Below are 23,865 nucleotides of genomic sequence, written 5' to 3'. Positions count from 1 at the left end.
GAGCTCAGTGAGACTGAGATGGAGAGAGGGGGCCAGAGTGGGTTTTGACTCCCAAGGCCACACAGAGAGGGGACAGCAGGGCTGGGACCTGGTCCTGCTGCCAGAGCGCATGTGTGGGTCCTTCCTTAGCTTCTCAGGGCAACTCACAGAAATTTTGAAGGAAAAAAAATCCAGAATTGGAGCTGAAACAGGCTATGCATTGAAAGTCAGTGGAAATATTTCTTTAGAAACAGACACGCAAAGCAAGGACACAGTGCAGCCAAGAGTATGGATTTCATTTCTCTGGGATGAGGGGGAAAGGGCTTAGTTTTGAGCCACGGACTTGCAGAGCTGCTGAAGGAAACTTCTGGATATTCTTGGCAACCCTCTTGTCCGTGCCTGGTTCCTCTGGCTTGGACGGAGTTGTATCATATTTCGCCTGGTGACTTCCTAGCCATCATCAGCACCTATTTTGTGCTCAGAGATGTCATGAGGAGATCAAGAGGCAGTGGGTGTCTTGCTGAGGTCACTGGGAAAGGTCATATGGCTGGGGCACTGCCCCAAGCTCCATGTCTGACACACAGCAGCTGCTCATTGAATGCTGATAGAAGAAATGAACAAGGGCTAAATGGCAGAGGCAGGTGGGAAGGGGGTCACCCAGTTGCTGGCTTGCAAAGGGAGGAAGGGATTGCTTGAGGCTGCATTTTCTGGCCCTTGGTGCTGGCCTGGCTGCTCCCCCTCCATCCACCCCTGGTTTTCCAAAAACGACAGCAGAGGTCAATGTTGTGGGCAGGCCCCACATTAGTGATGCCCATGTGGCCTGATTTTCTGTATCTGCAGAGCTGAGAGCCAGGAACCGGCCGACAAGGAGCCTGGATGCCATGTGCATGATGGCCCCTTCCCAGGGGCTTGTCTGTTCCTCCCCTCAGCTCCTGCCTGCCTCCTTGGTGTTTTCTCTCCATCACGAGATCCCTTCCGGATCACTCATCCAGCCATCTCCATTTCCCTCTAGCACAGTGGGTCCTGCTGAGGACTTGTGCGCCTGCCACACCTGGTCCCTGGGGGGCTGACTACATGGGTGGGCCAGGGGTGGACAGGGACCCCTGTGTGAGCCCTTGGGTTCTGCAGGGAACATGCAAGCTCCAGTGGGCAGCAAAGTGGTGTCCTGGGCAAAGGACAGAGCTGTCCCGAGCCCTGGGGACTCTCACCTGCAGGGCATGACCAAAGCTTGTACTAGCAGCTCTGTTTTCATGAACACCTTCTCTCTCTCTCTTTTTTTTTACAATTATTATTTTAAAGATTCATTTAACTTGAAAGAGTGACTCAGAAAGAGAGGCAGACAAAGAGATCTTCCATCTTCTGGTTCACTCCCCAACTGGCTGTGACAGTTGGGGCTGGGCCAGGCTGAATCCAGGAGCCAGGAACTCCATCTGGGTGTCTCGCGTGGGTGGCAGGAATCTAAGTACCTGGGTCATCATCTGCTGATTTTCCAGGCACATTAGCAGGGAGCTGAATAGGATGCTGAGCAGCTGGGACTTGAACCAGCGCTCTAATATGGGATGCTGACATTGTAGATGGTGGCTTAACCCATTGTGCCACGTCACTGGCCCCCAGGAGCACCTTCTCTGTGTTTGGTGTGAGTACATGTCCTCTTGTTTGCGCTTCACAACAACCTTGTGAGTTTGTATTCGTGTCCTCGTGTTAGGGGTCAGGTGGCCCAGTGATTTTCCCCAGGTCTATTAGTTTCCACGTGGAGGGCTATGACACACACCCAGCCCTGCCTGGCTCCAAAGTCCCAGCTCCTGCCATGCAGGCTGGTATCTTTCAGAATTCCTGCGTCCAGTCTAGGGCCAGGCTCCACGGGGCTCCCAGGGCTGCTGGATGGTATCTGGGGCTTGGCTTCCAAAATTGCTGAGCAGGACTCTCTGGGGCAGCCTGCTGGCGTGGGGCTTGGTCCAGGTTGGCAGAAACAGTCCAGGGTCTGAGCAGCCCCATACGGAGGCTCACTGGGCCCGGCCCCGCACGCTCCTCTGTGGCAGGAGACACTGCCAGATGCCCCTGCGGATCACCTCGCTGCCCAGGGCGTAGTTGACGGCATTGACTGTGGGCACAGTTTTGGCGATGAGGGCAGGCACCTGTTGTGGCAGAAAAGCCCAGAAAATAAGGTTCACAACATCTGTTCCCTTCTCCAGTCCCTCATGGTGACCTGGTCCCCCCTCCCACTGCAGCTGCTGATCATTTGTCCTCAACTCCACCATCCTGCAGCCCCGGAGCCTCGTCTGACTGGTAGCGCTGAGGAGACCTGTGGAAACTCACTCCTCTCCTTCACGCTCACCACCCTCCCCTTCACTGGGCGCCAATCTCAGCCCCTGGGCACAGAGTGCATATTCACCATCTGGCTGCCTCCCTGTCATCTCACAGGAGGTGCCACAGCATCAGCAGCAGCTGCGGTGGCCCAGGGGTTGGGTTGGGGGGTAGGCGAATTCCCTGTGCCTTGTGAGTGTTCAGAGGAAGGGAGAAAGAGAGAGATCAGTTCAGAGGCTAGAATGCCAGAAAGAGAGAGGGGCTGGGACCAACACAGAGAGCAAGAGGGCTCCGGGAGCCAGAAGTGTCCGTACCATCTGCAGTTTGGGGGAGATGGAGCTCATGTCCGCCACGGCTGCACACAGATACAAGACGGCATAGGGGCCCCAGCAGAACAGCAGTGTCCTGCCTGGCAGAGTGGTGTTCACCTGGGGAGAGAGTGTCATGGGAGGCATCAGGTCGCTCCAGGTGGCCCCTGCACCTCACCACCCCACATAAAACTGAGGGCAGCAGGTGGCCCCTCAGGAGCTCTGGACAGCATGGGCCAGGCTGACACTGCAGAGGAACTTGGAACCTGGTGTTTAAGGCTGTATGACCCTAAGCTTGTCACTTGAGCTTACTTGGCCCCCGCCGGCTCCTCTGTGAAGTGGCCTGATGGTGACTCATAGGGACCAGGCAGCTAGTGAATGTCCTTCCTGGTCCCCACCCCGGAGGAGGCATCCTGGGCCCGGTGATGGTGGGCACAGGGTCCTCAGGCTGAGCTGCCCTCCAGCCTCAGCTGTCCCAGAACCACTTTGCTCTCAGCAGCTGCAGCCACCAGGTGGGATGGTGTGAGACACAAGCAAGGAGCAGAGCGGGTTTGTGCAGTGGGTGATGGGCTGATAACCACAAGGGGGCGGTGCAGCTGCGCTAATATGAGGGGGTGCACATCCGGTGCTCTGATATCTGGAAGGAGGGGCCCACTTCTGCTCCCTGTGTGGGCTCAGGGCTGCAAATCCGACTGTCATACTCGGCGTCTGTTTTCTCATTGACATGGATCTCTTTAACAACCAAGGCTGTTTAAGTCAGGAGAGGACACATTCTCTTCAGTTTGGGGTTTTTAAAAATATATTGACTGGGAGGCATTTTTTCCCCTCCAGTGGTCCCTCCCTCATTCAGAAGAAAAACAAGGGCTTAATGTTGATGGAGAGGCTCCCAGGGCAAAGCTGAGGCGGGAGGAGAAGCTGACTCCTCAGCCAAAGACCGTCATCTCTAGAATCTCTCAGGTTGCAGCTGAGCACCCAGCCACCCGTGGTGACCTCCAGGGAATGCCGCCAGAGCTGATGGCTTAAAATGAGGACTCCCGCTCCCCGTGGTGGTAGCTTTGTCTCCTGGCTGACTGGATCTCCAAGGTGTGTGGAGGCAGGGCTCGGGAGGGAAGCCTGGAGTGGTGTCTGCTGGCCAGTATCATGGGAACCAGCAGGGAGATTCTGTCCCAGTGCAGCCCTGGCCCTCCTTCTGTGCCCTCAGAGGAACATGCAGCTCTTTTCCAATTCACAAAACCATAGAAATAATAAGGAAGGGGCAGACTGTGTGTTTCAATGGACCATATGGGCGGTGGCTCTCGGACCTGGCTTTGAGCCAACTCTGCTATTAAGAGGCCGGTGGCTTTTGGCTTAGCAGACCCCTGTCTGCATCCGTTCTGACTGGGACACAGGGCCAATAAGACCGCCCTTCCTCAGAGAGTGACTGCAAAGCTGAAATAACAATGCACCCCAAACATTATGAATGTCTCGGTTTTTAAAAACCTTTGCCACTTGTTATGACTCATTTGCTAGATTGTCCAGGTGACACAGTTAAAAGGAAATTGTGGTGAGAGAGTATTAGTGCAGAAACTCAGAAACAGCCAAGAGGGTTTTTTGCTTTTCTTGGATGAATGTGCCCGCAGGTGTGGTTTTCTGTTGCAAGTAACAGCCTGTGACTGTGAGGAAATTAAACACCTCCGAGCAATTTAAAAAACCTGCAATTTGGTGCTGAGCCTCAAATCCTTGGGAAGAATGAAATGCAACAGCATGGGTGGTGTCCAGCAGGGAGCCTGGGTCCGCCCTGACACTCATTCCCTTGCCCTGGCTATCCCAGCAAGGGAGGGTGGTCAGCAGCCCTCACCTCTGTGCATGCTGGATTCTCTCCTGGTTGCTGGCATGTCGTGCATGTTCCCTGGTGTCCCTGAGAGGGACGGGGGCAGTTTCGCTGCCCTTGGGGCTGGCACCTACCTGCAGACGACCACTCTTGGCGAGTTTCTGCTCCATGAGGCTGTAGGATGTCAGGGTGATGAAGAGGGGCATGAGGAAGTTGAAAAAGGCCATGGTGATGAGGAAGCTGATGAAGTTTCTAAGGGCAAGGGGCGGAGAATGAGGGTCAGCTCTCGGGGCTGGTCAGCTGTTCCCCCAGGCCCACCAGCCTCTGCGTTAGACAGTCAGAAGTGGGGAACCGCCCCCATCAGACAAGCACTCAGGGTGTGGCTGCTCCTAAGTCTTGAGTGAGCTCCCCTCTGGGGCCAGGGAGCTACAAGGTCCTCCTAGAACTTGCCTGTGGGAGCCTGGGAGCTGAGATGAGGCTGCAGTGCTGAGCCCTGCTGTCCTATTTGCTCTCCAGACACAGAGAACGGAGGGTGTTAGTATAGGAAATATGATCACCACATGGTGGCAATGCTGCTGGGCCAAGCAAGAGGAGGGGACACTCAAGGGAGTGTTCTAGGCACAGGGACTTGAAAGGGACCTGCGGATGACAACAAGACTAAAGGGAGCCGGCGCCATGGCTCAATAGGCTAATCCTCCGCCTTGCGGCGCCGGCACACCGGGTTCTAGTCCTGGTCGGGGCGCCGGATTCTGTCCCGGTTGCCCCTCTTCCAGGCCAGCTCTCTGCTGTGGCCAGGGAGTACAGTGGAGGATGGCCCAAGTGCTTGGGCCCTGCACCCCATGGGAGACCAGGAGAAGCACCTGGCTCCTGCCATCGGATCAGCGCGGTGTGCCGGTTGCGGTGCACCGGCCGCGGCGCGCCGGCCGCGGCGGCCATTGGAGGGTGAACCAACAGCAAAAGGAAGACCTTACTCTCTGTCTCTCTCACTATCCACTCTGCCTGTAAAAAAAAAAAAAAAAAAAGACTAAAGGGACCACAGAAGAACTTGGTAGTGACCATGGGGAGGTGGGAGCAGAGGGGAGTCACAGGGAGGCAGGTTCCTGGCTGGAAAAGGGAAAGTCACACTACCTTGCAGCTTTCCAATAAGAGAGGATGGGAGGAGGGCTGCCAGGAGGACCTGACTCCCAAGGAAGAGATCTTACGATTCTTGGAATCTATCAAACCAAGGGTCCCTCTAAGAACCCCGCAGTCAGAGCCAGGACCCAGTGGTGAAGATGGCAAGGGGAGTGGAGCTCTGGGGCGGGTGTGACCCACTCCAGGCTCACTGCATGACACCCTACCTGGGCTCAACCCTGTGCCCTGATTTGCATCACAGTCCCATGACGGGGCAGTTTTTAGACAGGCTTCCCCCAGCCCCACTGTCAGCCTGAGTTGAGACTGCCAGTCATGACTTGAGACTGGCTGGCATGTGTGGACATTTCTCTCACTGGGATTTTCAGCTGGGATAGCCTTGTCACAGGGACTCCAATCCCAGATCCTCTCCAAGCCACTGCTCCCCCACCTTACCTGTCCCCTCTCGAGTAGTCCAGGGTGCAGCACGTCCCCAGCGGCTCATAGTCATAGTGGCCCCAGCCCAGGAGGGGGAGGGCTGCCCAGAAAACCGAAGACAGCCACACAAAGAGCACCAGCAGCACGGCCGTGTTCCACGCCAGCTGGCTGCCTGCACGGGGCAGAGGAGGAGCGACAGCTGGGCACAGGGGAAAAGAATGGACTTCATGGTCATGTGGGGTGTCCCTAGCTCTCAGCTCTGAGCTTAATGCTGCACGCCTCGGGCAAGTGAAGGGCTTCTCTGAACCTCACCTTTCTCCCCCACCAATGGAGTGATCATTCCCGCTGCAAAGGATTGTTAGGCAGAATAAGAAGAGGCTGGATGGTGAGGGTCTGCAGGCAGATCCGCCACACCAGCTTCTTCAAAGGACAGAGCGAAGGAAGCAGTGGCAACGAGACACTTGAGTTCTCCAGGGCCAAGGGTAGAAAGGAAGAAGGGGAGGCAGTGGCTCAGGGGAAGGGAGGTGGGAGCCTGGCTTTCCACCCTCCTTGGCTCTTGCTCGGAAGGGGACCGCTGTCTCTGCTTCTAGGATACCCTCTGAGACCACTCAACTCAGGGGCTGGGGCTTTGTCTCAGTGCCGCTGGCAGGGGCTGAGTCCCAGAAGCCCCCCTGGGTGTGAGCCAGGCCCGCCGAGCTGACCTCCTCCTGTCCCCTCTGCTCGTGCCTGCTCTGTGCTGCAGCCTCATTCGGCCCTTCCCATTTGGTGCTTCCTCCTGGACCTGGCTTCACAACGCCTTTCCCGGATTCCCTCCAGTGTCTCGGCTTTGTTTGTCCCGCTCCTTGGTAGATGAGACCCCAGGTGAAGGACAGGGCTGCAGATGGAGTTTGATCAGCAGAGAAGAGCAGATCTACAATCTCCCTTGTCTGACACTGCTTCTGTTCACACGGCCCCAGAGAGCGTTCGCTTGGATGTGCCCCCCACTCGGACTATGGTCCAAATGTTTGTGTCCCTTTAACATTGACATGTTGAAGCCTTCACCACCATTCACGGGATTCCTTTGGGAGGTAATTAGATCACCGAGTGGAGCCCCCCTTGGTGAGCCTGGTGTCCTTTTAAGAAGGGACACAAGAGATCTTTCTCTTCCCCATGCAAAGACAAGGCAAGAAGCTGGCCATCTGCAGAGCCAAAGGGAAGCCCTCGCCAGGATCTAGCTTGAACTTGAGGCCCTAGAGTAGGGATTAACTGCTCTCTGTTGAAGCCGAGAGGCCTGTTGCTATCTGAGTGTGGATGTGTGTGCATGCATCGCGCACGCGCGTGTGTGTGTGTGCATGTGCATGTGTGTCTGAGGGAGCTCTGAGGGCAGGGACTGGGATATGAGTGATAGGAGAATTGCCCCCAGGCCATGTGGGTGGGAGGGGCTTACGCAAAACCACTGGAAATGAGAGCTCCACGGGGGTTGGTGCCTTTGCTGCAGGCAGGAGACTGTGCCCAGCCCGTGTACAGCAAGGGCAGTAAGGGCAGCTCTGCAGTTCTAAACAGGCCGCGCCCAGGGCTGGCCATGGACCCCACAGCCCCCCCTCTGCTGGGCAAATCCACAGCTCAGGACTTGGAGCTCGGGGAGACAAAGGGAGTCGTCCAGGCCACACTCCACCCCAGCTCTGCCCCCATGTGGCCCTGAGCAAACTGCTCAGCTTCTCTCTGCTTCTGCTTCCTGAGCTGCAGGCTGAGGCTTGCTGTGAGGGTTGGAGCTTGTTTACATATCTCTGGTGGAGACATGGTGTTTTATTTTAATATGTACCACAATTATAAAAACATTAACCTGTGGTTTCACATATGCTGGTTGGGGATGAGAGTGGAGCCAGTGTTTAAAAATTTGAAGGGAGTCATTTGTAAGAAAAAATATTCGGTAGAAGCACAACAGGTGGTATCCACTGGCATGGACAATGATGACAATGGCATTGACAATGCAGCTCAGGAACTTGGAGCTTGACTGGCTTTCTTGAAGTGCTGGTGTGGCAGAGCCCCATGGAAGTGTGATGTGCTGGGGCACATGACTTGCTCGCTCTCAGGCTCACTCGCTCTCTCTCTCGCTCTCTCTCTATGTATCTCTATCTCTATATTTTTCTCCCCCGACGTTACCTCCCTTCCACCCCCAGCAATGCCTACTGCAAGGATGAATTCTGCACCCACAATCTCATTTGATTTTCAGAATAAAACTCTGAGATAGGTGATTAAAATCATCTTGCAGAGGAGGAGACTGAGTTCAGAGAGGATTCCTGACTTGCCCAAGGCTGCAATGACGGCAGAAGCAGCCTTTGCAGCTGGTACCCCTGCATATTCTCCCACCCTCCCTCCAACAAATTCCTGCATGCTACACACCCCCAAAACTCCCCCAGTACCTGGACCTTAGTCCTGACACTTCCCCTCCACCCTGTCTCCTTTCCTATCCACACTTCAGGGAAGTCCCTCCCCTCTGAGAGTCCTCCAACAAGACGTACGTGTGCAGTAGTGGTGGTAGCGTCCCCAGGCGATGGCTGCGCTGCCGCAGATGCTGGCCAGTGCCGTAGCAAAGCCCTGGAAGCCGTGAGCCTGGCAGCCGTCTGAGCCGTAGGGCCAGCGTCTGTGGGAGACACTGGGCGTTGCCCCCTCCCCTCCATCCCTCCCACCTCCCATGTTCCTGGACATAGGTCCTGCTGCTCCCAGGAGGGCCTTACAATCCTTATAAGGCATCTGGGGCTTAGAGCTCAAGTCATTGGGCTGAAGGGGTGGAGCCTGGCACAAAGTCTGCAGGCCCAGTGGTTTCACTGCATCACGGTTGGGCTGAAGTGTCTCTGGCAGGATCAGGTGCCCCTGAGCCCAGGAGAGCACATATCTTTATTCCATAGGTGGCGAAACCCAGGCTCAGAGCGGAAGAGATACTGATCTAAGATCACACAGCCAAGGCAGGCAGAGTCCGAGGGTGGACCCAGGCCTCCCAACTCTCAGCCCGTGGGTCAAGCAGAGGAGGCAGCTGCAGGTCATTGTTGAGGGGAGATTCCTCACTGGCTCAGACACCGAGGCCTGGGCAGCTCCAAGCATCGGCACACAGGGGGCTCCAGCCCCTGTTTGCAGTGCCCACAGGTGGGGAATATTCTGTCTGCTTAGGAAAGCATCTAGAGGCTCACAGGGAGACCCTGGTGGTACACGAGGAGTAGCAGGCATTGGTCCAAATAAGGTGTGCCTTCACAAACACTTAACTGAGGGCTGCCCAGGTGCCAAGCATTGTTTAAAGTTACTTACAATTAATCAAGTGCAACACTTCCAACTGCCTGCGTGACTGAAGTAATAATATCCAATTACAGAAGAAGCCCAGAGCACGGATCCAAACCTAGGCTGCCTGGGCACCAAGCCCATGCTTTTACTCCCCACAGCCTGCCATCTCTTTGGCCAGGTTTGGGCAATGCTTGTGTCCAGAAGTTGGCTGTGGTCCTTCAAAGAGAATCTAGAATTCGGATTTAGCCTAGTTCAGCCTGCGCACCCTCTGCCCTTGGGACAGTTTCCGAAAGCAGGAAGAAGAGCTCTGCGCTGGCTGCCCAGTGCCTGTGGACCAGGCCCCAGGCAGGGCCCCAGAGCCCGTGGACTGGGGATGCGGTTGGTACCGGAGGAGGCTGGATACGGCTGCAATGAGGGCATTCAGGCTGATCCCACTGTCCGCCACAGCCAAGCTCAGCACCAGCAGGTGGCTGGGGGTCCACAGCTCCGGGGTCTTGCAGAAAGAGAAGATGGTGAGGCCATTGAGGCTGAGGCCGGAGAGTGCTGGAAGGAAGGGAGGGTGGGGCTGGCATTGGGGCTGGCGACGCCCACCTGGGGTCAGAGCAGGGTCTTTGGGGCAGGGGCAGCTTCAGCAACCTCCCATCTTCATGCCCAGCAACCCTCCCAGTGCAGTTCTTCAAACACAGCCGTAGATACCAAAGCTGTAGACCCACGCCCTTTCCTCCACCACCTCCCAGCCTCGTGGGAAGATGGATGAGGAAGACAGTCAGTATGGCACATCCCGGTTTAGCAGATACCGACGCTGCAGAGCTCATACCATGTGCCAGGCACCGTGATGAGCACTTTACCTGCATTGTTTCGTCCAGTCTCCACTTGCACACCCTCCTCCCTGTTTACAGCTGGGGAACTGAGGCTTGGAGATGTGAGCTAACGGAGCCCTAAGTTCACAGTCAGGGGTGCTGGAGCTGGGGATGTGAACTTGGGTCTTTCAGATGCCAAAATGCCTTCTCCGAGGGCTGTGGAGCGACATCAGGGAGAGCCCTGGAGGAGAGGAGCTGACACCAGATCTAGGAGCTGCCCAGGATGCTGGGTTTTCCCGGTGACAGGTCCGACCTTGGATTTTGGCTTGGTTGATCACATGCTGCCCCTTGAGCTGTCTGAATCTCAGCTTCCCCCCACCTAACAGGTGAAACAAGGGAGGGAGGATCCTGCCTTAAAAACTGTTAGCACTGGGGCTGGCACTGTGGCACAGTAGGTTAAGCCTCTGCCTGTGGTGCCTGCATCCCATATGTGCCCCAGTTTGGCTCCCAGCTGCTCCTCTTCCACTCCAGCTCTCTGCTATGGCCTGGGAAAACAGTGGAAGATGGCCCAGGTGCTTGGGCCCCTGCACCCACGTGGGAGTCCTGGAAGAGGCTTCTGGCTCCTGGTTTCAGAATGGCCCAGTTCTGGCTGTTGCAGCCATTTGGGGGAGTGAACCAGCAGATGGAAGACTTCTTTCTGTGTGCATGTGTGTGTGTGTGTGTGTGTCTGTAATTCTGCTTCTCAAATTTTATATAGATAGATAGATAGATAGCATGGAAGAGCGTTCCAGAAAGAGGGAGCAGTATGTGCTAAGATCTAAGGTGGTAATGTTTCACAGCACATTTGAGAACCCAGAGGGGTGCCATATTGTAGGAGTCTCAGAAAAGGAAGGAACAATCTGGGGACACAGTGGGGTGCAGGGCCTCTAGGACCAGTGTAGGGACCATCACTCCCTCTCCACGGTCAGTTGTCATTGGGTGAGACAAAGTGCTGAGCATCTTTCTGGATTTGCTTCGGACGAGAGCTGCTTTCCCGACTCAGCTAGCTAGGGCTTGGCCCAGCGCCAGGATCCACACTGTCCCTGGTTCCGGCCTCAGTGAGCATCTTAGGGCTCCTGGGTTGAAGCCAGCATCTCGTGGGCACTGGGAGTCCCGAGAAGGGAAATGCTTAGGGTTTCTAGAGTGGAAATACTGGTAGGGCTGGAGAGGGTGGGAGTAGGTGAACTTAGATTCCCTGGCGTCTCTTTAGCCCAGTGCGTTGTACCCACCAATCCATTTAATCGTCACCACCACTCATGTAGGACCCATCACAACCACCCATCAAGACACTGAGAGTCAGAGGGCTGAATGGCTTGGATCCAGTCACCCAGACAGCAGCTGGCAGAGCTGTCTGTCTCCAGAGCATTTGGGGAGTCTGAGCTCATACAGGATTCTTAGCAGGATTTCCAAGAAGTAGATTAAATGCTCTCCCAACTGCAGGTTTGTGAAAAGCCCAGCAGCCTGGATCTAGGTCCTCTCCTTGGTAGAAATTCCCCTCTCAAAGTCTCTACCCCTTGACCTGAAGCCTCACCCGGCTTTCCTCTCTGCACCCCGCAGGTGCAGCTGTCTGAGGACCACAGGGATCCAGGCACCGAGGAGCAGGCAGCCAAGAGGATATGACACCCGAGTTGGGTTTAGGGGCATCTCCTTGCCAACTCCACCCCAGGTCTCTCCTGGCTCACCTTCCACCAGCAGCACTGTCCCCACAGCCAGCACCTCGAGCTCCTCAAAGCCAGGGGGTAGGGTCCCAGGTTCTGCCATCGTTGGCCTCCCTCCCTGCCAGCAGCTCAGCTCTTCTCTAATTCCCCGAAGTCAAGCTCCTCCCTTTTAAAGGGCCCTTCCACGTGCTGGCACATGCAGGGAATTATGCTGGACTTGGAGCCCCTTCTTGCTGCCTCCCCCCACCCCCAAATTGTCCTCCTGGCCCAAGCAGAAGGAATCCATTCACCAGTTAGACAGTGCAGCCTTTGTGAAGCCATAGTGGAGCCCTGTTTCATTCATTTCAGCCCCATCAGGCAGGATTAAGGTCCAGGGATTCAAATGGTGTGTGGCTGAGAGCTGACTTGGAAAAGAGTTGCATAACCAAGGGAGGGAAGCACATGGAGGGATTTGAGCTGCAGCTGTTCCTGAGCACTGGACAGGAGCCAGGCTCTTCCATGCTTGTAGGTGCTGACGAGCTGAGCCCCAGTGTGCATATGTGTGCATGTATGTGTGTATGTGCATGTGTGTGTGTGTGTGTGTGTGTAGGCTTGCATGCGCACGCTTGTGAACACTGGGGAAAGAATGAGGTTTTAAAGTCACCCACTGTCACAGAAAGAACCCTGGCTAAAACTAGAGACTGCAGTCCCGTTTCTGAATCTGCAAATTAACTAGCTACATGCTCTGGAGTGGGGCCCTTAGGCCTTCCAATTTTCTCCTTTGCAAGGTAAGCCACTTCTGTCCAAGACGTGTTTAAGTTGTGGTTAGAAGAAGGCACCCTGAGTACAGACGTCAGGACTGCATTTCTGGTCTCCCACAGAGCCCTGGTGTTACACAGGGTAAAAAATATCTTCCAGGACACTGCCTTAGAACAGAGGGACCGCTGTCTTCTTACGTGTGGCCCCCTGATCTGCTAAGACCTCTGGCATCTACAAAGGTGGTTTCGGCACAAGCGTTGCACTGGCTTGTCGTGAGGTTTACATCAGAGGACGCTGGTTTAGTGCAGCTCAATGCGTTTTCAGGTAAATAGGCCAAACCCACCATACAGCTAGTGCCTGCTGAGGGCCAGACGCCATGTTAAAGCATCTTCTGATGACTCCTAAACAATACCATCAGGTCTCCTTTCCACATCAGATGGAGAAACTGAGGCTAAAAGCAATTAAGAATCAGCCTGAGGGCACAGGTGTTTGGCTACTGGTTAAGGAGCCCATGTGCCATGTGAGAGTGCCTGGGTCCAATGCCTGGCTCCAGCTGCCCGCTAATACACATTCTGGGAAGCCATCCACATGGGAGACTTGGTCTGAGTTTCTGGATCCTTGGTTTGTAGTCTTGCCTGTTGGGGGCTTCTGGGGAATAAATCAACACATGGGAGCTATCTCTATGACTCTCAAACACAATAAATTTTCTTTTGTTAGCAATATGGATTTTATAAAAAGAATCAGCCCAAGGTCATGCATTAATTGGTGGTGGTGCTGGGACAGAAGTCCAGTCTCCTGTGTCCCAGGCTCAGACACTTCTCATTGGTACCTTCAGCCAACAACTCAATCTGTTCTGTGCACACCTGTTTCCCGGACTTTCCTCTTACATACAAGCTTAGCCACCCCTCAAGGCTGAGCTCATGGTTGGGTCTTCCTTTCTCAGTTTTTATCCTGGGCTGCTGGTTTCCTGGTTAATACACATATCAGTTTCTTTTCCATGCCTGCAAGATCACACAAGACTTCACAAGACAGGAGGAAAAAGGGGAAGGTGGGGAATAGAGGGTAGAGTGTGGATGAGTGGAAGACGAGTTGAGGGCATCCCAGACAGAAGGAGGGAAAGGCAGAGATGTGGGAAGGGCCGGGGTGCTCTTCCAGTTTAGGGAGACCAGGTGCAGGGGGAAGAGAGCACTGGGAAAAACCCTTTTGGTGGGACTGGAAGAGAGAAAGCAACGGGGACCAACACCTCCTGGAGGCTGATACTGTCAGAACAGGTCTGACACAAAGCCGGGCATCTTCTGTGTGCACTGGGGCCCCATGTGTCTTCCTCAGTCAGACTTCACCGGTCTAGGCCTGCCTAGGCCCACAGGCATAAAGTTCTGGACAAGCTAAAGGGTCCAGCTAGGGCCTGCTTGGCCAGGGAGTAAAGTCTTGGAGTCATACAAGGAAGGAAGGAATGAGTCAGCTGATTGATCGCTACTTGCACTCAACCTGTGCTCAGAGCCTACTGGCCTCTTGAGTGGGTAAGATAGAGTGAGATTAGGGGCAGGGAAGAAGAGGAAAAACGGAAAGTGCCTTCTCTAAGATCCTGGGACCTACATATTGGGACCTTCCTTGGAGCGGGCTGTCTTAAGGAGAGGGGTGACCTCTGCCCTCAATGTGGCCCTCTCTTGCTTTTGTCCTTGTGGTGGGCCAGGCGAGGTCACAGACTGGGGTGGCTCAGGGGCCCAGGGGAGACGCCTCTGGGGGCCCTGAAACACCAGACTCATCCCAGGTTCTCTGTGAGCAAGCCTTTGTAGGTACCAGGGAACCTGGCAGGACAGCTTCTGGCCCCGTGGGCTCTCAAGGCCTAGCAAACTTGGGCTGATTTTCATCAGCACCCTTGACTGGGGTAATTTGACTTCCCTTTCTCAGATGAGGACTCAGAGACAAGAGGGACCTTATGACTACCCCAGGGTCAGAGCTTGAACATGGAAAGGCTGGGACTTGAACTCAGATAGTCTGGCCCTGGAGTTTGTGCTCCTTCTAATGCCCTCACCACATTTAGGAAGACCTGCTTCATCTCCCTGCTTTGCCACGATAAGACAGCATTATAACAGACCTTCTTCAAAGGTCCCTGGTATAGGCCAGGTGCTGTCTCTATCTGCCCTGAGCCCAGGCACCCCAAGGGGGGGTGTCTATGTTTGTTGTCCATGGCCAAGTTGGGGTGATTTGCAGATGGACAGCCTAGACTGCAGATGGGCCCAGCCAGCCGGCCCAGGACTCACCTGCCCCTGGATAGCTGCCCACATACCCTGCATGTTTGGCCCTGGCCTCTCCGGGCCTGAGGCTGCTGCTATGGAGGGGGTTCCCTGCCCCCACCCTGAGGCTGGGATGAATCAGGAAGCACTAAGCTGCTGAGAGTGGTGGCTGGGTCTCCCCTCCCTAATCCCCGGCCTGTCCATGTTTATCCGATGGCCTCAGGCAGGGGTGTGTGCAGGGGGGCTGTGAGCAAGTGGGCAGCTTCCAGGCTTGCTGGGCTGGCAGGACGGAGCAGTCCTGGGACAGGGCCCTGCCTGGGGGCCACAGAGGAGCCAGGAGTCATGTGGGTGGCAGTGGGCATGCTCGGGCTCCTGGCCCTCATGGGGCCCCCCCAGGCCCGGGGATCCTGCCCCTCTCAGTGCAGCTGCAGCCTCCACATCCTGAGTGATGGCAGCAAAGCCAGGTATGGCACCGGGGGTGTGGGATGGGTGGCCCAGCCCCCGTCACTCTGCCAGCTGGGCTGGGTTGGGAGGGGTTGGATGTCCAGCAGCTTGTCGGGCCCCCATAGCCCACCTGAAGCCATCAGGTAAACATGGCCAGGTCGGATGCAGACTGTGGCTGGGTGAGACCTCCATCTCCCTGTCCTTGGAGACCTGGGGTCCTGTGGGAGTGGTCTGCACTGCAGCAGGGGCCAGCTCTGTCTGGGAGGTACCAGGTACCTTCACGTGGCTGGGGAGGGTGGAGCACAGGTGTACTGGTGGCAGCAATGCTCACCCCTCCTGAAAGGCCCAGGAAGATTCCTCCCTTACCTTTTCCCTTTCCTCTCCTTGCTCTCTTCCACCCCACCCGCCCTCCCTGCATCCCCAGCCTCTTCTTTCATATCCCCAGTGTTTTCTACAACTCCACCTGTGATGAGATCCCAGCCCCCTCATGCTCTTCCCTCTCCGGGTCTACTCTGGCCCAGCCTCAGGAGCCTCATCCTTAACCCCAGAGGCGCCCATCCCACTGCAAGATTGCGTCCTCCATCCTCAGCCTTTGCCTCGACTTCCCCCATCTGCAGCTGATCCCCTCTGCTCCTCCTCCCCTTCCCCTGCACCTGCCAAGGATGCTGTGGTTCTGGGACCTTTGCCCTCTCTTCCCCCTTGGCTCACATTCTTCCCCTCAGCACTCTTGAAATCGTCTTTCCTCTGGCTTGTCCTTTAATGACGTCTGCATTGCCTATCTTGCTCAAGAACTCTGCCCTGGCTCAGGGTTTTTCCGTCCTCTTCCCAACCTTCTGGAATTCCATCTCCCTTCTCTTGCTTGTCTGACATGGGCATTGGGCAGATGCCGGTGGTGTCTGATGAGGGGAACAGTGTTGCTCAGAGCCACCCTTTCATGGTTCCTGGCAAGGATGTTGGGTTGATTGGGGATGAGGAGAAGCAGAGGATGGGGAGGAGCCCCCAGGAAAGGAACAGGAAGATTTCCATTTTTGCCTGTGTGTCTGATGCTCCAATGCACATGGAGAGTAAGGATCTGCTCCCTGAAGGAAGCCAGGCTGATGCCTCAGCAGTCTGGGGAATATCTGGTGACCACGGACAGTGTGATCAGAGGGACAAAGAGCCTCTTCTAGCCCAAAGCACAGAGTTCAAAATCACACAGCCTCAGTGATGGAACTAGTCCTGGATCCCAGCAGACCATGGAGCTCCAAGTCACACAACATCAGCGGTGGAACTAGTCCTGGATCCCAGCACAGCACGGAGCCCCAAGTCACACAGTGTCAGTGATGGCACTGGTCCTGAATCCCAGCAGAGGATGGAGCTCCAAGTCACACAGCCTCACTGGTGGAATTGGTCCTGGATCCCAGCATTCCAACTGCATTTCCAGAACTCTTCCCATTTGGGGATGCTGCCATGGCAGGGACCAGGGAGAAACTCCAGACAGCATTGTTTAGGATGGAAAATGAAATTCCAAGAGCAGTTTCTAGGGATCCTAATATTGTCAATGGCCATTTCCTCCTCTGAATTCAGAGCTCTTAAAATTGGTTCCACTTGCCTGAGAGTCCCATGGTTTTTGTGCACCAGTACATCTGCATGGATTGTCCTATGAAGGCTGCGGAGCGGGGTGGGGGGGGGGGCTGAGGTGGCCGGGGTGCAGACCGTGCAATTTCATTGTCTCCTGCATGTCAGGCCTTAGCTCACCCCATCTCACTATGGCCTCTCAGAGTCCCAAGCTCATATCTGAGCAGCTGGGCAATCTGCCCTTGCTTCACACTCCTACCAGCACAGAGGGTGTCCCTGTGGGTATTGGGCTTGCTGGGGATGCCCTGATCTGGGCACTTGAACAGATGTGTCTCCATGCTGTGTCCATTTTGCCCCACGAGGAGTTGTGCTGTTGGCTTGTGTTGGGCTCTTACTGGTTTCCTTGAATTCCTTCCTCATCCAGAATATGTTTTTCCAATGACCCTTCCTCCCACCTCCATCCAGATCTTTCTCCTGGCAACCTCCAGATCTGTATTTAATATCTGAAGGTATCATTGCCTTTAAAGCCTTGCTTCCTTAACTAGATTATAGGCTGTATCAGGACAGGAGCTGTGAGTCTGATTCTCTTTCACTTAGTAGGGAGTCTCATGTGTACCTGAGGGATAGGGGTGCCTTCTGTGAATACCTTTTACAAGAAGAAGCCAGCCCAGCCCAGCTGCGTTGGAGTGGTGTAAGGGAGTGAAGCTGGCAGATGCTGGGGGAGTGCGTGTGCTCACCAGGAAAGCCCGACAGCAGCAGTACACCACGGTACTGCGAGACAACAGCCTCCCTCCGTGGGAATGCAGATGCCTTCCTGATGGAGTTCCAGGAACTGTCCCCTCCCCACCTGACCTTATGTGACTGCGCTACTCTCCTCCATGGACTGAAACTCAGCGCTGATGGCAGGCTCCTGGAGAGTGTGGACCACTTCTTGATGTTTCTCCATCCACAGCTTTAGACTCGAGCCGAAAGGGACAAGGTTTAAAAAGCCACTGTTTGGGCAGAAGATGCATTGCAAGGGGCTAATGACAGACCCATTCCACCCACAATGTCAATGCGCAAAACTTTGTGACAGTGATAATAGTATTGGGGTCATTCAAGAAGGCAGCATGATGAGCTTGGAGACTGTGATCATGGGGACATGAAGAAAAGAGAGGTTACAAATATACTAAAGGATGCACAGCAGCAAGTATGGACCCAACTGTGGAGGTGCCAAGTCCCAGACTTTAAACAGCTTGATCATCTCATGGTCCCTTTGTGTCAGGAGAAGCTTCCATCCTTGGCATGTTTTTTAGAAAAAAAAAAAAAAACAGATGAGGGGCTGGTGTTGTGGTGTAATAGGTTAAGCCACCTACATTGCCACCTTCAATGCCAGCATCCAATATGGGTGCCCGAGTCCCAGCTGCTCCACTTCCAATCCAGCTCTCTACTATGGCCTGGGGAAGCACTGGAAGATGGCCCAAGCCCTTGGGACCCTGCACCCATGTGGGAGACCCGGATGGAGTTCCTGGCTCCAGGCTTGGCCTGACCCAGCCCCAGACACTGGTCATTTGGGGAGTGAACCAGCAGATGAAAGATCTCTCTCTGTAACTGCCTTCAAATAAATAAAATAATTTTTTTATTTAACAGGTAGAGTTATAGACAGTGAGAGAGAGAAAGGTCTTCCCTCCGCTGGTTCATTCCCCAAATGGCCACCACAGCCGGCACTGCACTGATCTGAAGCCAGGAGCCAGGTGCTTCCTCCCGGTCTCCCATGCGGGTGCAGGAGCCCAAACACCCTGGCCATCCTCCACTGCCCTCCTGGGCCACAGCAGAGAGCTGGACCAGAAGAGGAGCAACTGGGACTAGAACCCCATACCCATATGGGACTCTGGTGCTGCAGGTGGAGGATTAACCAAGTGAGCCACAGCGCCGGCCCCAAATAAAATAAATCTTTTTAAAAAATGATAAAAGCCAAAATGACTGCAAAAAATAGTGATACCATTGAACAGAGGAACGCTCTGCACACATAGAGGCAATGCAACCAGGCAACAGGCTGCAGGGCTAATCACTACCCCTCCGTCTTAGTGCACTGCAGCAGGTGCTGTGGGCTGCAATGGGACACGGTCCACGCATGAAATCTTGCAGACCAGTGAGGACCAAATGGCCCTCTTAGGATCCTGCAAGCAAGAGCCACCGCCCCCCTGCACCACCACCATGAAAATGCGAGGCTGCGTGTTCTGGTCGCCCGTCTCCAGAGCCCAGCATGGTCTGGACACTGGGATTGGCGTCCTGCGTTCACGCAGACCTGGGGCCATCAGGGAGGAAGGTGGCCGCGGCCGGGATTGGGGTGGAATCCTTGACCTGGCAAAAACCCTTGCTCAAAGAGCGCCCATTTCTGTGAGCAGGACGGTGGTGTGCAGCGACCCCGACATGACTCTGCCCCCCGCGTCGGTCCCGCCGGACACCTGCAGACTATGCCTGGAGCGCACAGCCCTGCGCAGGGTGCCTGGCGAAGCCTTCCGGTCGCTGGGCCGCCTGGAGCAGCTGTGGCTGCCCTACAACGTCCTCAACGAGCTCAGCGCCCTCATGCTCCGAGGCCTGCGGCGCCTGCGTGAGCTACGGCTGCCTGGGAACCGCCTGGCCGCCTTCCCCTGGGCCGCGCTCAGGGATGTCCCGGAGCTTCGACTGCTGGACCTGCAGGCCAATCGCCTCTCCACCGTGCCACCTGAGGCCGCGCGCTTCCTGGGGAACCTCACCTTCCTCGACCTCTCCAGCAACCAGCTGATGAGGCTACCACAGGAGCTGCTTCTCACCTGGGTTCCCATGAAGGCAGAGCTCTTCCCGCCGAGCCATCGCGCCAGACTGGTCCTAGGTAAGAGATGCATGGAGCCTGGAGCCACCACAGCGGGTCTTGGGGGTCTTGGGGTCTTAGGCGAGTTACTAAGCGTCTCTGAGTCCAGATTTTTTTTAAAGATTTTTTATTCGTTTGAGAGGGAGAAGGAGAAGAAAAGGGAGAGGGAGAGAGAGAACTTCCATCCGCTGGTTCACTCCCCAGATGGCCTCAATGGCTGAAGCTGGGACAATCCGTAGCCAGGAGCCTGGAGCTTCTCCCAGGTCTCCCACACGGGTGCAGGGGCCCAAGGACTTGGGCCATCTTCTATTGCTTCCCCAGGCCATAGCAGAGAGCTGGATCGGAAGAGGAACAGCTGGGGCCCGATCCAGCACTCATACTGGACGCTGGCACTGCAGGTGTGGGCCTTACCTGCTATGCCCCAGCGCCGGCCCTGTCCCAATTCTTTATCTGGGGAACTGAATGAGATCCACAAGGGCAGCAGGCCCCAGGGCAGAGCGCAGCAGTCACCAATAGGGAGAGTGAGACGCTAGAGGCCTTCTGGGCCACACAACCAGCAGGCGGCCCTCCTGGCTCAGCTTCCCAATACCCAGTTATCGCAGTACAGCAGCCAGCCCCTCCATCATTTTTCTCTCATCCTGTTGGCTAACCAGGGGAACCAGGAGGCCTCTCTTGCTTCAGCTACCTGTTGGACCCTGAGGTTGACCGGTGAGGCACAGCTCACCCTGCAAAATGAATTTGAGTTATGCAAGTCATACATAATGATATCTAAACATTTAAAATATTAGAAAATGTTGAAGACAGTACATGCAGACAGAAAGTTATATGTGTGTGTGCCATAACATTCTATTGCATTATATATATTAGCATCATTGCACCCGAGTGATGTATCTTGGAGATATTTCTTAATTACTACAAATGACTCAAGTTCATTTTAAACAGCTACACAGTGTTCTACAACATACTGTGCTGTAGTTTATTTAGTTATTCTCCCTTCAGTGGACTTCACATTGTTCCATTACTTTGCCAACACTTGGGATGCCACAGAGCATATTCTTGGCACCGCATCCTTCTGAGTGTGTCTGAATGTTTCAGCAGGACAGGAACTGAAAGTGCAATTGTTTGATCATGGAGTGTGCATATTAGTCATTTTATTTTATTTTATTTTATTTTGACAGGCAGAGTGGACAGTGAGAGAGAGAGACAGAGAGAAAGGTCTTCCTTTGCCATTGGTTCACCCTCCAATGGCTGCCATGGCCGGCGCGCTGCGGCGGGCGCACCGTGCTGATCCGAAGGCAGGAGCCAGGTGCTTCTCCTGGTCTCCCATGGGGTGCAGGGCCCAAGCACTTGGGCCATCCTCCACTGCACTCCCTGGCCACAGCAGAGAGCTGTCCTGGAAGAGGGGCAACCGGGACAGAATCCGGCGCCCCGACCAGGAGTAGAACCTGGTGTGCCGGTGCCTGTGGCGCCGGCCATATTAGTCATTTTATTTATTTAATTAATTAATTAATTTATTTATTTTTTGACAGGCAGAGTGGACAGTGAGAGAGAGAGAGAGACAGAGAGAAAGGTCTTCCTTTTGCCGTTGGTTCACCCTCCAATGGCCGGCGCGGCTGGCGCGCTGCGGCCGGCGCACCGCGCTGATCCGATGGCAGGAGCCAGGAGCCAGGTGCTTTTCCTGGTCTCCCATGGGGTGCAGGGCCCAAGCACCTGGTCCATCCTCCACTGCACTCCCTGGCCACAGCAGAGGGCTGGCCTGGAAGAGGGGCAACCGGGACAGAATCCGGCGCCCCGACCGGGACTAGAACCCGGTGTGCCGGTGCCACTAGGTGGAGGATTAGCCTAGTGAGCCGCGGCGCCGGCCATATTAGTCATTTTAAAATCAGGTGGTTTTGGGGCCGGCACTGCGGCATAGTGGGTAAAGCTGCCGTCTGCAGTGCCGGCATCCCATATGGGCGCCGGTTCTAGTCCCGGCTGCTCCACTTCCAATCCAGCTCTTTGCTGTGACCTGGGAAAGTAGTAGAAGATGGCCCCCCAAGTCCTTGGGCCCCTACACCCACATGGTAAGACCTGGAGGAAGCTCCTGGCTCCTGGCTTCAGATTGGCACAGCTCCGGCCCTTGTGGCCAATTGGGGAGTGAACCAGTGGATTGAAGACCTCTCTCTCTGCCTCTCCTTCTCTCTGTGTGTAACTCTGACTTTCAAATAAATAAATAAATCTTTAAAAAAAAATCAGATGTTTTCTAACAGGGCTGGACCAATTCTCAGTCCCCACCAGTGGTATGTGAAACCACTCACTCATATGTTCACTTTGTGGGTATTTTTTAAAAAATTTATTTACTTGAAAGGCAGGGGTAGGGGAGGAATCTTCCATCCTCTGGTTCACTCCTCAGACAGCTTGGTCTAGACCAGGCAGGAGCCAGAAACACCATCCTGGTCTCCCACATGGGTGGCAGGAGCCCAAACACTTGGGCCATCTTCTGCTGCTTTTCCAGGCACAATTAGCAGGGAGCTGGATTGGCAGTGGAGCAGCTGGGACTTGAACCCACACTCCAATATGGAATGCCAGCTTTGCAAGTGGTGGCTTAGCCTGCTGTGCCACAGTGCGGGCCCCTCTGCAAGTATTTTTGAGTGCTTTCTAATCTAGGTGCTAGGAATAAGGCAGTGAACAGGATAGATGAGATCTACTCCTTTGCAGAGCTAACAGTTGAAATAGCCAAAATGTTTAACTTGTGCCAGTCAAGTGGGTGAAAGTTTCACCATGGTTTAAATTTGCCTTTTGCATTAATTCTTTTGGGAGCCTTTTGAAACAGGTGAAAGCCAGGTAGCTCACTAGTAAAGAACTGGGCATCAATGATCATTGGGTTGCAGGTGTATCATTAAATGCATTTAACCAAGGCAACAGCCACTGGTGTGTGTGTGTGTGTGGAGGATACATTCCCATTTCCAAACATATCAGATAGATGCCTGCAGACATCAAATGTTACTGATTTGATTCTTAGACTCACCGTCAAATTTAACAACAATCCCTGGGGGCCGAAACGGCCTTCACGTTGCATTTCACAAAGGAATTCTACCTAGGCAGCAGTGATTGCCTAGAGCCTAATGCTTTATCGTACAGCAACCCTGAGAGGGAGGTGATGCCAGCGCTCATGATGAAGAATCAGCTTTAACACAAGGAACTGGGTGGGCCTGGAGGCCTGCTCTGCTGACCCCCAAGGGGAAGGAGAGCCGGGCCTGGGAATCTGAATATCTAGGGCTTACCTCTTATCTCATCTCTCACCCCTGCAGGGCTGCAGGACAACCCCTGGATGTGTGACTGCCGACTCTATGACCTGGTTGGACTCCTGGAAGACTGGGCCCCAAATCTGATCTTCATTGAGGCTAGGCTGCGGTGTGCTAGCCCGCGAAGCTTGGCTGGAGTAGCCTTCAGCCAGCTGGAACTGCGAAAGTGCCAGGGACCAGAGCTCCGTCCAGGCGTGGCCAGCATCAGGTCCCCTTTGGGCAGCACAGTCTTTCTACGTTGTGGGGCCACGGGTGTCCCTGGCCCCGAGATGAGCTGGAAGAGAGCTAATGGACGCCCACTCAATGGCACAGGTATGCAAGCTCCAGGGGCTGCCGTGCTGAGCCCCCAGACCGGCGGGAGGGTCTACATCTGAAGTGGGAAGCAGGCAGGGTCAGAGGGAGGTAGTCTAAATAAGGCTGGACTTCATCTTTCTGAGCGGACCTGCGTGGGATTTATATACAGGCAAGGCATGGGAGCAGTGGATTTGAAGAGGAAGAGGGTTCTCGGCCTGCACTGTGTCATCCTGTTAGCCCCTCTGTCAGAGTCATAGGGCCCGCCCTGAGAAGCACTAAAAGCTGAGTATATTTAATATTTTTTAAAAGATATATTTATTTGAGAGGCAGAGTTATAGACAGAGAGAGGGAGAGACAGAGAGAGGTCTTCCATCTGCTGCTTTACTCCCCAAATGGGTGCAATGGCTAAGGCTAGGCCAGGCTGAAACAGGAGCCAGGAGCTTCTTCTGGGTCTTCCCCACGGGTGCAGGGGCCCAGGCACTCAGGCCATCTTCCACTGCCTTCCCAGGCCATGAGCAAGGAACTGGATTGCAAGTGGAGCAGCTGGGACTCAAACCGGCGCCCATATGGGATGCTGGTGCTATAGGTGGAGGCTCAACCTATTATGTCACAATGCCAACCCTGATTATATTTAATATTGAATGTTAATTTCCCAGTTTTAGGTACTAAGCCAATGTCGCCAAGAGTAAGTAATGAGAGGAGTTACCATTTGCTGAACTCCTCATGAGGGTGTATGAATTATGTGCATAATCACGTGCATGGTTTTGAATTATGTGC

General features: G+C 54.7%; 2 protein-coding genes across 4 annotated transcripts in view; one reads left to right on the top strand and one right to left on the bottom strand.

The window, feature by feature from the left end:
- The window catches only part of LRIT1 (leucine rich repeat, Ig-like and transmembrane domains 1), a 105,094-nt gene that overhangs the window by 78,616 nt on the left and 2,613 nt on the right, over nucleotides 1–23,865 (top strand). The window contains exons 1-3 of one of the 3 annotated variants that reach the window (XM_070057953.1): nucleotides 11,979–12,763; nucleotides 19,065–19,531; nucleotides 22,801–23,106. In XM_070057953.1, coding sequence (XP_069914054.1) covers nucleotides 19,090–19,531; nucleotides 22,801–23,106 — 748 coding nt within the window. In that variant the 5' untranslated portion in view covers nucleotides 11,979–12,763; nucleotides 19,065–19,089. Of the gene's footprint in view, nucleotides 1–11,978; nucleotides 12,764–12,783; nucleotides 15,141–19,064; nucleotides 19,532–22,800; nucleotides 23,107–23,865 lie in introns of those variants that run through there. The other 2 variants (XM_070057952.1, XM_070057954.1) reach the window with 2 other exon arrangements.
- On the bottom strand, nucleotides 177–11,866 carry RGR (retinal G protein coupled receptor). Its single transcript, XM_002720984.5, has 7 exons — nucleotides 11,726–11,866; nucleotides 9,591–9,747; nucleotides 8,451–8,572; nucleotides 5,968–6,121; nucleotides 4,536–4,653; nucleotides 2,598–2,711; nucleotides 177–2,114 (listed from the first exon to the last, which is right to left on the bottom strand). Exons 1-7 carry the CDS (start codon nucleotides 11,802–11,804, stop codon nucleotides 1,983–1,985), a joined length of 876 nt encoding a protein of 291 aa, XP_002721030.1. The 5' UTR covers nucleotides 11,805–11,866; the 3' UTR covers nucleotides 177–1,982.

Source organism: Oryctolagus cuniculus, chromosome 15 (genome assembly GCF_964237555.1).
Source record: "Oryctolagus cuniculus chromosome 15, mOryCun1.1, whole genome shotgun sequence".
NCBI classification, from domain to species: Eukaryota; Metazoa; Chordata; class Mammalia; order Lagomorpha; family Leporidae; genus Oryctolagus; species Oryctolagus cuniculus.
The sequence above is the reverse complement of the archived record's forward strand: the minus strand, read 5'-3'. Positions and strand labels throughout refer to the sequence as shown.